Raw genomic sequence first — 16,783 nt, forward strand, 5'->3', positions numbered from 1 at the left:
TCAATTTAGTTATTAGTTCTTTCTATTACGCTAGATGTCACTACCGAGTCACGTGAATAGTTATGGTAGTCACTGGGAAAGAAATTTCTGAAAATTGAAAGACGCTTACACGTTTATACTACTACTTACGTGATTATAAGGTTGTAAGTATTCGAATTAGTGTTAACATCCATTCATGAATAATATGCGAATGAAATAGTTGATAATGCATTCATACATATTGGCAAGTAAAAATAACCTACTTTTGGTTTGGAGCAGTCAGCTGAGCGATTACCATCTGCAAGATCCTGGATTTAATTGTGAACAATTAAATTTAAATATATTTATCGGCAAAAGTAGTATCGAAGATCTTGTGTTACTAGGAATAGTATCCTATCGAAAAATATTTGGATTTTCTCCTGCAGAGGACGCATAAAAGGCAGAGAGAGAGAGAGAGAGAGAGAAAAGTGATGGTTTGCAAATTTTGTGTACTTTGGTGTGGGGGATCTTAGAGTTTTATATTCTATTTTATTGACGAATTGTCACCTATAATTTAATCGTGAATTTGATTATTGGTTGGTATGCAATCAGCTACCATAGTGGTGTTATCATTGAATTTACAGGGGTAGATGACAGTATTTACAACTAAGAGAAACTGGAATAAAACTCCGTGTGAGAAAGTGGAAAGAAATGCCACTATTACCATTTAACAATCATTAAACTTCCCGGAAATATAAATTTGTAGTGATATTAATGATTGATTTTTCTCTCTTATTATAGAAAACTAGTAGGAACTTAACGCTGCAGTTTAATCTGAAAATTTGAAGATTCCCACATATTGAACATGGTTTGAGCTTCTCGAAAAGGAAAAGGGGGAGAGAGAGGATGCTTTTTTTTTTTTTGGTCCGTAAATCGAACGCTACAGATTTTGATGTATGATTGGAGATTTACTTACGCTTTTTTTTTTTTTTTCAGCAACAAGAAAAATGACTGAGTATTGGTTAATATCGGCCCCAGGCGATAAAACCTGTCAACAGACCTGGGAGACTATGAACAATGTAACAAGCAAACAAAACAGTTTGTCTGACAATTACAAATTTCATATTCCAGATTTGAAGGTAAGTAGGTCTATATTATTACTACCATTTCAAAGTGATTTATCTTTATTAAGTTAAAGATTTAATTTTTAACAAAATTCCAGATTCCTTAGTTACTTTCCGTATTTATATAACTGTGCTTCTTTTTATACATATTTTAAAAATATAATGTAACAATTTCAGTATCAATATATCACTAACGAATGTTCTTCAGGTTGGAACACTTGATCAACTGGTTGGATTGTCAGATGATTTGGGAAAACTTGACAACTTTGTTGAGCAAGTTACAAGGAAAGTAGCAGTTTATTTGGGGGAAGTTTTGGAAGACCAACGAGATAAACTGCATGAAAATCTTCTTGCTAACAACAGTAAGTTTAATAGAGATTTAGGCCTATATCTATTCTGTAATTGTATATAAGCAATGCATTTGGAACTTCGTTACCTATAAGGACTTTCAGTGAATTTCTCTTTTTCTTATTTGCAGGTGACTTACCCAGCTATATCACACGATTTCAGTGGGATATGGCAAAATATCCTATTAAACAGTCTCTCCGGAATATAGCAGATATTATAAGCAAGCAGGTTGGACAGATTGATTCTGATCTTAAGACGAAATCAACTGCATACAATAACCTTAAAGGGAATCTTCAGAATCTGGAGAAGAAACAGACGTTAGTTATGACTTTTTAAATCTCAAGTCCTTCAGTTACATAGGGGCTTAATAAAAACCTGGATTTAAACAGAATTGCCCAATAACTGCCTCTTCAAATGTCCCTCGTCCCACATCCTAACTACTAAAAGCTGAAAAATATATCCATTTTATAGATTTTGCTACTTGTGCCATTTTGGCCACACAGTCAAGAAATCCCACTACTATTTACCAATGCATAATTAGTTACTTAGAAAAGGGGAAGAATTGGTCGAAGGACACAATTCGTGAAAAGAGAAGTTCATATTTGCTCATACCACATGTGTTTAATGTTAATGAATTGATTCATGACAGTAATGAATATATTGCACAAAGCAGCTGAAGAATGAGATTGTTTAACGGAAGTGAAGTACTTTCAGATTATCAAAAGGAAAGGATCTACTGGTAATATTTAATATTTTCAGTTACCTACATTATAAATCAAGTTTTCTTTTTTTATTCCAGAGGAAGTCTCCTGACAAGAAATCTTGCTGATCTTGTAAAAAAGGAGCACTTTATTTTGGATTCTGAATATCTTACTACTCTGCTTGTTATTGTGCCCAAGTAAGCTCTTACATCTTTCATATACTAAAATAGTAGCTATAGTTTGACAACTTCAAGTGAAACCCCGTAAAACATGCCAACTTCTGGAATCTCTCTCTCTCTCTTTCTTTCTTCTCTCTCCCTCGCTCCTCGTCATTCAGTCACCAATCACCACGTAAATATCTGAGAGGGTGTGTGTGGGCATCGCGACCAATAGAAGAACCACTCTCCAGTATTACCACAATAACAGATTCTTCATTTTTGCCTCGACTGTCGGCTAAGAAGATTCCATTATGCTAGCATTGCAGGCAACTAGTCAACCTTTTAATGCTTTTGTTAGCAGGTTTGACAAACTGTGAGTGGACCTGCAAGTACATAGCATAGTGCTCTCTCCCTTCCCCCCGTGCTTTCTCACTTGCTCCTCCCCAAGACAGCCAGCGCTCACATAGTAACTCGGTCAGGGTTTCAGTTCGATTTGTCAATCTATATCTGCTTAGAATTATAATAAATTACCGAAATTATGTGTGTACATTACTACTGAACAATGATAGATTGATGAAAGTGTTCCAAAAGTTGCAATTTCACGCAAATACGTAGTCACTTTATAAATATTTTTCTTGTATACAAAACGGTTAGCACGTCTGGCCGCGAAACCAGGTGGCCCAGGTTCGATTCCCGGTCGGGGCAAGTTACCTGGTTGAGGTTTTTTCTGGGGTTTTGCCTCAACCTGATATGAGCAAATGCTGGGTAACTTTCGGTGCTGGACCCTGGATTCATTTCACCGACATTATCATCTCCATCTCATTCAGACGCTAAATAACCTAAGCTATTGCTAAAGCGTCGTAAAATAACCTACTAAAAAAATTATACAAAATTTTTATAAGAAATTCAATTACATAAGTAGCAGAATGAGTTTTGAAACAGAAATGAATTAATAATAGAACATTATAGAACACTACTATTTTCCACACTAATTCACGAGTTGTTCTGTTAATTAGGGCATCATTCAATGATTGGCATCAAGGATATGAGAAATTGACAGACATGATTGTCCCACGTTCAAGTCAGCTGGTCAGTCAAGATTCTGATTATGGACTGTTCACTGTCACCCTCTTCAAGAAGGTGGTGGACGAATTTAAACTTCATGCACGTGAGAGGAAGTAAGAGGAAATAATCATTAGAATATGTCATAACAGCTTATCAGAGGATTAAGTATCACGTTTTGTTGATAATTTTTAAATTTTTTAGGTTTGTTGTCCGCGACTTTACGTACAATGAAGAAGAACTGGCTGCAGGAAAGAATGAAATCACAAAACTTGTTACAGATAAGAAGAAACAGTTTGTAAGTAATAATGATAAATAATTTAGCTAGCCTATGATTCTGATTTGTTGATTTCTAATTTCTATATGATGCATCTTCAGCCGAACAGTTGAGCTTTTCAGTTGGAGATCTGGGTTGTCCCAGTGAGCCCAAGTGGAATTTGGCTTGGACAATAATAGCAAGTCAGGTTTTCTTGGTGTATTGCAGCTTCCTTTGGTGGTATTCCATAATTTACAATCATTTTATAACTGAATTGGCTTCTCCAGGCAAGTGGTTAATATGCTGCTAGAGTCGACAGCAATTCGGAAGGCTGTAATCTACTAGTGTTTGCGTCGAGAGAAGGATAGAGCAAGGCAGCGTACAACATTGCCACATTGTACTTCACAAGCATGTGCAATACAAATAACGCAAGAGAGAATTTAAATGATCAAAAAACAATAATGACCTTGGCCATTGATTACCCTAAGCATGACACCAAAGAAATTCTCTTTCCTTCACTAACAATATTCTTCGCACTGTTCTCAATCCCACACCACATGCTTCTGCAGTCATTTCTTGCACGTTGGCAACTTTGCAGCCAGCATCAAGATGGCCGGCAGCGTTCTGCTCGTCAACGTTTTTAAAATAATCATACGCCTTAAACACATTTTCCGCGCCTGCCTATGCAATACTAGTCTGTTTACAGTCTCTTCTTCCATTTATTTATCTTACACAGACACAGTAAATGTTACTTTTACTTATTCAATGTATTAAAACACTCACACATGAACAGACGAACTTGGGAAGTATTTGTTACAGACTGATTCCGATTGCTTCTACTGTACAAGTTTGTGACGTCACATACCAGAAATGCTACGGCACATATAGCAGCTGACTGCTTTCCGAAATGCCGTCTAGTCTAGTGGATCCAAAATTTCACTAAGGATGATGGACTTTTGAAACCAATACAAATAAAATTTTAGCATAGTTCCTTTGAGACAGGAAATCAAACTGCGAGTTCTATGTCATTATGACACACAAAAAATACTGCCTTTGATTCAGGGGTTCCAGGCAAAATTTACTGGCTATTTCCCGCCATTTACATTAACTCTGCTAGTCATCTGTGTCTCGCCAGTCATTTTATTACACGAAGTGATGCATTTTAACTTACAGATTTCCTCAGCGCAGAAATGAAATTTGATATTGGCAGGTTGATAAAAGTGGCCCCAAGGGGACCAACTCCATAGAATCATCATAGGGAACACTTTATGGAGCAAATGATCTCTGGAATTGTGCTGATGCCAGAATATTTGCGTCTGATACCATACACGCAAGCAATTCTATGTTAAATTATAAGAGAAAGAGTCTAAAATAGCCATCATTATATTATGTGCAAAAATTTGTTGTAATTTGAATTCTTGTAATTATGAACATTTGTTTTATAGGGTCCATTGGTGAGATGGCTAAAAGTGAATTTTAGCGAGTGTTTCTGTGCTTGGATTCACGTCAAAGCACTACGAGTGTTTGTGGAGTCCGTTCTAAGGTATTAATCAAATTATTACATCCCAGAGTTGTGTATTTAAATTAAATTAATTACAAACTGCCCCTCATTGAGGGTAGCCCTTATGGACTCAGTATATCCTCAAAAAATATATATACATTATGTAAACATAGATAATTACGTACTGCGATATACTGAACTTCAAAATCTTGTCTTATAGGTATGGGCTGCCAGTCAACTTTCAAGCAATGCTACTCCACCCAAACAAGAAAAACACGAAGAGATTAAGAGATGTTTTAAACCAACTGTATGGACACCTGGACAGTAGTGCAGTGCAAGGATCTGGAGCCCACGATGTAAGGCTTCCTCTCACCCTGTCAATTGCTGAGAATGCAAAATCCAAACATTTGGACCAAATTAAAAAATTGGATTCTTAGCAACAAGCTTATCTTCAGAGACATAATAGACAGTATAATTTGAAATTTTTCCAAAATCTCATAAATATTTCTGGATTATAATTCTCAAACTTCAGATTTGTATTAATCTCGCTGAAGAGACTGGTTTCAATGAAATTTTAACCACTCAAAAATTATGGGCTACAACAGCTGAAATAAGAACATCACGATCTTGTTTGGAAATGGAAACATGTAGTGAGAATTACTCCTCTGTTATAAAAAAAAGGTAATATACGGCGTATTCAAGGAAAGTCTTAAACTCTTACGATATTTTAAATTAGTATTTTGGCCAAAGAATCCCGATATAAGGAATTTATGGGGGGGACATCATTTACTTCCTCCTCCGTTATAGCTTGACCATGGTACAGTATATAGGAATATGATAATTTAATAAAGTTTTTTTTTTTCGGAGGCACATTTCTTACAGTGTTACATCCATATCTGCGACATTTCAGACCGAATTGTATTTGGCTTGAACTGTAGGTCTACTAGATTATAACTAATAGGGCGTAACTTAAAACAATCTCCATCTTTTTCTCTCTCATACAGAAACACATGGATACATCAATAAAACTACGTAACAGTGCTAACAAACTTTTTTTTATATGAAATTTAAACGCTATTTTATTTAATCTCGCATTTACGTAAGTTTACACATTATACCAGGATCACTTTTCTTTTTTCTGCATTATTGTGCAGTGTTACTCATATTTCTCCAAATGGTGGCCTGAACACCTGCAGACTTCTAACACATGAATACAGGCTGTTACAAAAGAAATATTACAGTGCTTCCATTCCTCAAATGAGGTATAGAAATTCTTATACATAGAGAAATTTAAAATAAATACTGTATTATAGTCCAGACACATGATCTGAAGACATTAACTCAACTATTTAAGCATAGAAACTTAATTATAAACAAAAGCAAAAAAATATCTTTTGAATTCAATATTTTCTAACGATAATAATAATAATAATAAAAAGAGTTTAGACAAGTTTGGGGGGGGAGCACTGCCTCCCCTCCCATAACTCAGCCTATGCTTGCTATCATTTTCACTCGATCATTGCTATATTAACGTCATTTCGTCGTCATATTGATTCTCAGAGGGTGCTATAATTTATGAGCATTATGAAATAGAATATGTTCGGTTTGTACAGTGCAGCTGACAGCAGGCAATCATGTGCTATAACAGACGGGAAATTGTAACAATTTTACAAGAACATTTAATCATTTTGTGACGAAACTAAAGCAAGCTTCATACACACACATAGCTAAAAATGTGACACAAAACCAAGTCATACCAAATTAAATAACCTTATTGTGTTTGCTTACATTTTTGTTGCAGAGCGTGGACATTCCAGGCTTGGGCTTTGGTCAGTCAGAGTACTTCCCATATGTGTACTACAAGATCAATGTGGATATGTTGGACACGAAGGTTTAATTGCGTTTCCCGTAGCAGTGGCTGGAAGAATCATGCAATACTACTGGAATGCAGACAATAGTATTATTGTTACGTAGACGGGGGTTGGGCATCAGGTTAACAGTTTACTGTACTCATTGTGTTCATGGCAGCAGTAAAGAGCTCAACTTCACAAGCTCTTCTTAGTTCTTGTTCGGAAATATGTCACAAAGCATTTGTACTGTTATGGAAGGGAGATATGCTTCTATTGTCCCATCACTTATGGGAGTCAAGTACGTAACATTCCATGTGATCCCAACTGTCAACTGTATGCACAATAAAACCCCGAATTATGTAATTAATTTTCTGCTAGTAGTATCATGTGAATAGTGCTACTATACATCTATTAACAGTATTCTTTTGTGGTGGTAACATCATTTTTTGTATCCTCTATTCGTTTCTCATTTATTGTACAGTCTAATGACGCATAAAGATATCATCCATGAAATAAAGCAAGAAAAAAAATTTTTACTGAACGACTTTTACATTTTCCTTTTATATCAAAATTTGGGACCTTGCAGAGGTAATTTAAAGCTGAATCAAGTTTAATCATGGATTATAAATAGCACGAGTTATAGAGCCTTCTACAAGAGAGGAGCTACGCAAGTGCAAACTATGAACTTAAAAATAGACTAATTTCATTTGAATGCCAATGCTAGGAAAAAGCAATGCTTCATAGTTGACTTCTACAGGTCTTCCCACTCATTCGCACGAAAACTGTCACAGCTTAACTTTGACACTATTTTAAATGTTATATAAAACATTTTAAGTTGGAAGTAAAGAGAAGCATAAAAAGTTTAACTATGTTAGGCTATATTATGTGACAAATGGCTCCTAAGTCAGCTTAATGATAAAAACGAATTAATTTGATCTACTCTTAGTGTTCTTTGTACAAGACAAAATGAGGAGAGATGTCGAATATCCATTGTTTAATTAATGAATTAAGAAACATTGTAACCTGAACTGCCCAATGCCCTGATTTCTCAACTTGAATACCATATTTACTCGCATATAAGACCCTCCTCTTGCTAAATACGAATGAAAATATATGTACATGGTCTATAACTTTTTAAAATAATAATAATAATCAGTTTTCTTGCAATATATTTTCACGGATGTTGTGTGTCGATTATTTTGTGTTTTGGTTCCCTACCAATTTTTAGGTATATGTATGTAGGACCCCTCCCCGAATTTTTCAGCATTGAAAATCATAAAAAAGGGAGGGGTCTTATAAGCGAGTAAATACAGTATTACCAGTACTTCATTTGATGCCAATATATGGTTGTGACTTTGTTACCCTGGAAGTCACATTAGTTATTTTTAAGGGACATAAAAGCCATTTAACATTGCATAAACATGTCTGTCCCATGTTGGTTATGAAACTTGATTCAACTTAAAAATTGTCGATAGTTTGCATACTTCGAATGAAAATACTTGTTAATTTGTCTGACTGTACTTACACTTCTTAGGTAACTTTTAGAATGGGTTTTCTGTAGTTCTCTTGGGGAAACATTTTGTCCATTATTGTTGTAAATGATGTAGATAATATAATATATATTTTTTTTGTGGTGTAAATCATGTGCCTTCCGTTTATGGAAGCTTATATATACAGTAAAAATTTGTTTCCATCGTTTATCATTACAAAAGCTTCAAGAAAGAAGCTAAAATGAACACATGAGATTGAACAGAGTTGTTGACTTCAGTGTAGTTATTATAATGTTATTTTAAATGTTGTAAGTTCTGTAAATTATGTACCGTATATGAAGAGTCACCTGTATGTAAAATATTTGAGAGAAGTGTAGAGGGATTTATGTCAGAGCAAAGCATACTCCACTTACAAAATATTTTACTTGTATATAACATTCCATGCCATGAGATTGTGTAAAAACGTAGAGAAAGGAAATAAAATCTATTACAGCAGTGTTAATAATTTACTCTTGTGTAAAAACATAGAGAAAGGAAATAAAATGTTACAGCAGTGTTACCGTAATTTACTCTTGACTTTAGACTTCTGGTATTTTTAATTCAGTAAAATATCAGTATAATAATTATTGTAAAAAGAATAATAGACATTTATTTGCAATTTAAATGCAATTGCTAATTTTCAAAATTTTCAATTCTGATTAGGAATTTGACTTTCAGAAAACAGTCCTAGCCATTAATTTTAAATGCCTGATGACTATAATTTTTCTTAATCTTAATGACTTATTTTACAGTTATGTTAATCATATTATGACAGTTTGACAGTGAAATCTAAATGAATTTATGGGGGAAAAGGGGTTTCGTTAGTTCATATTCTTACATTATGTTGGACATCCTGAAAGTGAAAAGTGGCCTCATCACTGAACATATGATCTAACAACTGCTCGTTGTCAATTTCATTAAGAGCAGCTGATATTTTTGGAAGTCTGAATTACCGAGCAAATTTACGCACAGATTTCTTTGGACTACAGATACAATCTTTTTTTTTAATAGTTTCAACTGACTTGTCAGTGAATGGTATATATTCCTCAACTGCACCTATGTACAATTGTTAGCATGGGATGGATATTTCTGCATTTGTTAGATTGCTGCCTGCCTTTTATTTTTAATATCAACCTCGGAAAACTAATGAGTTAGTCTTGCATTTGATTCTAACAGTATAACCGTTTTGAAATCCCACAATGACTTTTGAGACACAGTGTGCAGTGGCAGTTATTCTATTAGAGCACTTGAACCCCAAATAAAAATGTTATAGAATAATATTCAATAAATAAATACATATTTATTACAAAAATACAAAAAGAACACCGTAGAATTATTTGCTTTTGAGCGTTCTAAGAGAAAGATGAACATTTTTGCATTGTGGCAGAAAGGTTGTATTTGTCTGCTTAGGAGCATGTGCTATGACACATCAGTGGGAGAAATACTGGTCAACTCTTAGAAGCAAGGTAGTGGGGGTAGCTTGCCTAAAATCTACTGTATGCGCACATGCCTTTTATGCGAAAACACCCTGCAAGGAAGGCTAGTAAGTTAGCGAGTTTAAAAAAAAAAAACAAAAACTGCTGTTTTTAACTTATCGTTGGATAGGAAGTTAAAATTGAAACAAAGCACTAGACCAATATCTCAGCTCAATATTGTACAGGTAATAAAATCCAAAACCAGGGATTTTAAAAGAGAATTTGAGTGTGATATTCATAAGAGAAATGCATGGATTTGCAGTTGTGAGGTGATCAATTGTTTGTATTGTTTTCCATGCTTGCTATTTGAGAAAGAAGGCGGAAAATCTAACTGGGTAAAGCAGCTTGGTGTTATTTGGCGCACTGAAGACATAAAAGTGCTCACTCACACCTTTATTCTTACCAGATATTAATTGTGAATAACTCCATAATAAGGCTTTTGATTATAGCATACTGTTCAGTACTATTGCTTTGCTATTGGAAGAGTTTAATCAAAATAAATTAATTCTGTCGTAACAAGAAAAGGAAAATTCTAGAGAGATCATTCTTACTTTTAACACACATCTATAATTTTTTATTATTGAAACACTGGAGCTCTGAATGATATAAGCACGAAAATAATTTCTAAAACAAATGAACAATTACAAATATGTCTGGTTATCAGTATCTTTAAATGAAATAATTTAAAACTTACCTCTTCTAGAGGGAGATTTTATTATCCTTGTGGAAGGAGAAATGACAACTAGAAGAATTAAATTTTGACACAGCCGAGAAATGACCATTAGAGTTTCCCTAAAGCATTTTCATTCCAAGGCAGGGTTCTTTGAGTGTCGTAAAAATATGGCAACTTTTTTGACTTCACTTCCCTTCGAAGGAAGTCATGTTGAGAATCTTGTTGTCCTTAAAAATCTGCTGCCATTAACAACCTTGGATTTATTGGTAAACATGGTAAGTATTAAACCACAAAAATTAATAACTTTATGTTAACATGCTACAACCAGGGTTGCCAGATTCCCTCATCAGAAATTCAGGACAAGTGATAATACTGCATTCCTACCTTAACATGATTACACGTTTGAATTAATTAAATTTGTAATACAATTGATTTGATTAGTTTTCTGTGTTTCAACTAATTATATTGGGCCTAAACTTTTAATTTTGTTACATTTTTGCTAGATTATGAAATTTCCCTTGAATTATTGATACAAGTCTGGAAAAATGTCATATTACAGCCTGATGTATACAGACAAAATGCATGATACAGTGTTTAAATCCTATAAATAATAAATAAATTTCAAAAAGAGAGTAAAGAATAAAGATACTGTATAATATCTAATACTATATTATCGTTTTTCTGATAGGAGGCACCAGGCAGCATTGATGACGATGTTGAACGTAGGTTGAACAGGATCTTAAAAAAAAATGAATGAGGAATTTTAAAAATAATTTTATAGAAATTAGCAAAAAATTGTATTTTTTCCAATTCTTTTGACATTCTGGGACAAATGAAATTCGACACAGGACACACCATTAAAATCCAGAACAATCCTAGGAAATCCAGGATGTCTGGCTACAAATTGAATATACTTCTTGACTAACCACACCAATATGATGCTTTACTTAGAGTTCAGAAATAAGTTTCGATATACACATGCCGCAGGGCTGGGCAGTATTTGAAATACATTTGTATTTTGTAATTTTGCGGCGGTCGTCGGTCGTCGCCCCGACGCATTTCCTTGTCCTCGGCTGCCAGTCCCGTCGCGGTTTGGATATGGAGAGTATCTCAAGGCGGCACTTTGATGTCAATAATTAGCTATGTACACTAATTAATTTGGGCGCCAGCCTCCTCGAGATTACTCTGATAGAATATGAGTTTTCCAGGTCAGCTGCAAACGATTGGGCCATGGGGTTTGGGAGACGTGCTCGTTGATTGAAATGATGTAAGCGCACACCAGAAGTTGTTGGTAAGAAATCTCGATGAAAACTTTTATTATTATGAAGTATTGGTTTCGGATTAGCAGAAATGCATGCCCAAGTGTATAATATACTGCTCTCACTTCCTACAAGTTGGTAGACTAATTTCCGTCTTCGCGTAATTCTATGTTTTATACTATAGTGAAACCTGCCTTTGTGGTCACTTCATTTAAACGGCCACCTGGCCAAAAGGCCAATTTTCTCTGGAACCAATTGGATTTGCCATAAGATCAATACAAATTCTCTCTTTATTTAGCGGCCACCTCATGCTTCGGCCAGCGGCCGGGGTCTGTTTGGATTGGAACCTGACTATAACAGTCACTGTCCAACAAAAAATTTTTTCACGGATACTGTCTGACCTATTTTTTCGAAGGTTAGAGGACAGACAGCAATATCACGAGTACAACAGCTAAGTGTACAACAGTACAACCTCCATATCTTGGGGTTACTGTTTTATGACTCTTTTGTCACTTTCCACTCCGACCCTGCACAGCTATAAATTCTTACTCGTTTTTAAAGGATTGAAACACGGACGTTTTCTATCGAAAATGTCACAGTATGTTTTAGGTCAGTAGTTAACCATTCGAATTTTTTTCTCCTCTTTCCATCTTTTTCTATTTGGACCAGCTTTTACGAATTTTTCTTCTTTTCATTCAGTTGATTCAGAGGAACTGTGAGGTTAGTTTGAGAGAGAAATCATGTCTAACAATAAATCTAGAATAGTGGTTAGAGGTGAGACGAAAAATGATTGAACAAAGTGAGAAGGTAACATCTGCGAGAAAAATTGCAGAAATATTCAAATGTGGAAGGACACAAATACACGGTATAATTAAGATTAAATATTAAAAGAATGGGAGGAAAATATGCATGGTGGCCAAAAAGAAGAGAGAATCTGTGTTTAGTAATGTGAATGATTTCGTTTACGAATGGTTCAAGTGTGCGAAGGCGAAGAAATTGCAGTAGGCGTAAGTGGGCCTATGATTCAAGAGAAAGCTCTTGAAATTGCTAAAGAACTCAATGTAAGAAATTTTGTTGCTATAATGGGTGGTTACAGAGTGCTTTAGAAAACGGCATAACATTGCATTTCGTTCTGTGTCTGGTAAAGGAGGTGACTATGTTATTGAAGAATGGAAAAGATAGACTGCCTTCAATTCTTGCGGAATATGAACTTAGAGACATTTACAATGTTGACGAAACAGGTTTCTTTTTCAGGGCCCTCCCTAACAAAACTTTAAGTTTTAAGAGAAAAGAGTCTAAAGGGAGTGGGAAGTTGGCAAAAGATAGAATAACCGTGCACTTTGTTGTAATACTGCAGGAGAAAAAGAACCACTCTTAATGATAGGCAAATCATCGAAACCGATATGTTTGAAAAATGTTGACATGGGTTACTGGGAGTGAAGTGGACTGCCAACATCAAAACTTGGATGACATCATCATTGTTTGAGAATTAGCTATGCGATTTCAATTCCAAGATTAAACGACAAAATCACAATGTGATCGGTGAAATTGGTGTTTCTTCCCCCAAATACATCACACCTCCAGCCCCTTGATCAAGGTATTATCCAGTCATTTAAACTGAGGAACCGCAAGCGAGTTTTGAAAAGGCTAGTTGCAAGAATGGAAGAGGCTGCCATTAATATGCACGATTGTTGTACGCGCACAGTACTAAAAAGTCAATGAAATTCAGTGAATTCAGTACTTTCATGCTGTTTCATAAAAAACCGCAACCTTAATCAAGCGGCCACCTGATAAAACGGCCATTTTACAAGGTAACTTCAGATGGCCGCTTTAGTCAGGTTTCACTGTATAACACCGGTAATATAACGGAGAGTTGATAACTTGATGACAATTTATTCCTAATGTAATAATAATGATGAGAAAAGAATTCAGACTTATAAGAATGATACAACACACAACTTCTTCCTATACCCTCTAAAAATTCTAAGTCCGTAAATTGTTATCCTTCCGAGTTAGGTTCGCCGAGAATATGTGGAGTGCTTCCTCACCGCACGCGTCCTATCTGCCCTCTGTCTATCTGCCAAATCTACCCTCTACTTGCAACCACCAAATATCCAATTTCGCCCTTCTATCTATAAATCACGTGTCTCTATTATGAATCCTGATTGGCCATGATTACTCTTACGTCACTTAAGACATGCTCTTCAAAAATTGTTCGTTAACTAGGTCCTCCTCTACTTCCGGTGTTTTCTGACAACTCTCTAACATATTCCAGACCGTCTCCTTTTCGAACCTGGCTTGGCGTCATCTTGCTGACCACCCGCAGGCAAAGTCCACGTATCCCCTCAGCGGTCAATTCAACGCCTGGACACAGGTTTCCTGTCCGTGTAGCGCGGCTTCGGCCTTTCTGCCCAACTGTTACTTCCGTCTCACATTCTGGAACTTTCTTACACACCCACGCTTCCTATCCATATAAGAATATTAACACAAAATACTAATCTGATGAAACCTCCTTATCCTATACGAGGAACCGCCTCAATTTGTAAGGATTTTCGAAAGTATTTTGTATTTAAATACATGACATTGATGTATTTTGTATTTCAAATACTCAAAATACTTTCTTCTTCTTCTTCTTGCCGTAGCCCTTGATTTAATGCAAAATGAGAAGACTTGCTATTAGGGCCAACTTTTGTCCACATTAATTTCCCTCAAAAACAGATTACATATTCTCTTATCTAGTAATCTACACCATCTGTTCCAAGTAACTCCAATCCTAATAAGTTCGCTTTCATCAAGATTTAAAGCGATGTTTGATCTGACCCCAGAAAGCAAATTAAGCTATTTTGGCAGCTTGCTTCCACCCATCATTTAAGATGAGATGGCTACCTGGCACTGCCTCACCAAATGTTAAGAAGGGGATACAGAATGTGTGTGTGAAATCAGCTGAGCAGTTCTCTGCTACACCTTTGGTCAGTTCAGATGATAATGACGATGAAAACAATTCTTATGTTTTCAACTCAAATACAACAGACTTTGAAAAGAAAAAAAGAAAAGAACTTGTCTACTGTTTTGCAGGATTTATTCATTCACAAGCAAGGGGATCCTTATCTGATAAACTTCTTAAGAAACTGTTTTTTTAAGGGAGCAGTAATTATTCATATGTAGCATAATTTCATTGCTGATTGGGAAAAGGAAGAATGTGTTTATATAAAACTTTGAGGTAAAAATATTTTTAATGTTAATATAATATTTTAGATTTTCAGCAATATTCTTATTTCTTTAGGCCTATATATTGTATCGAGTATTTGAAATACAAATGTATTTCGAGTATTTGAAATGCAAATGTATTTTGGGTAATTTTTTAAAAGTATTTTGTATTTGTATTTAAAATACCATTCTTTGAAGCATTTTGTATTTGTATTTCAAATACTTGGATGTCAGCATTTTGCCCAGCCCTGTACATGTGGAATTAATCAGCAGAGAACATTCTCTTTCCTTTCCTTATAGACAAAATCTTCAGGAAGATTGTTGAAATTTTATATTTTGGTTATTTTACGACGCCTTATCAACTGCTATGGTTATCTAGCGTCTGAATGAGATAAAGGTGATAATGCCAGTGAACTTAGTCCAGGGTCCAGTGCCAAAAGTTACCCAGAATTTGTTCTTAATAGATTGAGGGAAAACCTAGGAAAAACTCAATCAGGTAACTGGTCCCAACCTAGATTTGAACCAGGTCCATTCATTCAGGGTCAGGTATGATAACCATTACTACACAGTGGTGGACCCCAACAAATTCGTTCTCAGAAATTACAGTACATATCATTATACACATAAGAAGAAAACAAAATATTTTAAATTCTGGAGTGGTTTTCTCATGAAAGAAGATATCTCTTATGAGATAATATTCACTAAGATGTAATTTTTATTTAATCTTATCTGACATCACTGAAAACTAATCAGATACAATTCTGTCAAAACTGAATTTAATCACCATTTTGTTCCAATAAATAGGCAAGCATAATATCTATTTATGTTCTTCTATGTATCGTTACATTCCTTCTTGCTTCTTAATATGGTGCATTCAACTAATCTTTCTGCAGATCAAGTGTAGTTCTTAAGGTTCATTTTCGCATATCCACACTGAGTCAAGTCTAGTTCTACAAGGGTGGAAGAAAAAGAAAGATGTATTGTGTTTACAAGCAGGCAGTGCATTGCAAAGGGAACAGTTGAATTCACCATACATTTGCCAGTTATTCTTCTTAACCAGTTAAACGAATTCCACAGACACGTGTTTGGCCATGAGTCTTCAAGACATCTATGATACCAATATCTTACTTGGGGAATTTTAACATCCTTCCACTTTTAGAGATCAGAGGGCACTATAAGGAGTTAACAGGCAGAGTCATCTGCAACTAAAGACGAGCTTTAGACAGGTGGTAAGATGATCATTTTAAAGCTTGTTAAATTATCTAAATTGCCCTCTATGCAACAAAGAAGAAGAAATGACTGAAGATCATCTACAAACCTGTGAAGTTCTACCTGATGGATCCACTACAGAGAAATATTGGGGAGCAAGAACGCTAATGGCTTCGTTGCCAAAGCCCGGCATTAGATAACAACAAGTTTGTTAAATTAAAGTCTCATTTGATATGGTATATTAAAAATACTTTGGTTCTTTTCTCTCGCTTTTTTTTTTTTTTTTTAAGTAGTTATAATCGGTATTGTTACTTACGCATCACCAAAAATTTACAATAGTCAAAATTTCTCTGTTCTTCACATGCTGTTGCTAAGAAATATTACATCACTTACCATATTATTAGTACCTATATTTCATAATATTTTTAAACTATAGGAGGTACCAAGCATATAATGCTGAATAAATACTGTAT

The 16,783-nt window shown here is 35.0% G+C and overlaps 1 protein-coding gene across 1 annotated transcript; it reads left to right on the plus strand.

Moving 5' to 3' along the window:
• The first annotated feature begins 10 nt into the window (after window positions 1-10).
• Window positions 11-9,013, plus strand: Vha44 (V-type proton ATPase subunit Vha44). Its single transcript, XM_069825964.1, has 10 exons — window positions 11-143; window positions 955-1,097; window positions 1,291-1,444; window positions 1,561-1,747; window positions 2,230-2,328; window positions 3,306-3,467; window positions 3,556-3,649; window positions 5,053-5,150; window positions 5,329-5,464; window positions 6,910-9,013. The coding sequence occupies exons 2-10, from the start codon at window positions 966-968 to the stop codon at window positions 7,003-7,005; spliced, it is 1,158 nt and encodes a 385-aa protein (XP_069682065.1). The 5' UTR covers window positions 11-143; window positions 955-965; the 3' UTR covers window positions 7,006-9,013.
• The last annotated feature ends 7,770 nt before the right edge of the window (window positions 9,014-16,783 follow it).

The sequence above is a fragment of the Periplaneta americana genome, chromosome 5 (assembly GCF_040183065.1).
Source record: "Periplaneta americana isolate PAMFEO1 chromosome 5, P.americana_PAMFEO1_priV1, whole genome shotgun sequence".
Taxonomy (NCBI): Eukaryota; Metazoa; Arthropoda; class Insecta; order Blattodea; family Blattidae; genus Periplaneta; species Periplaneta americana.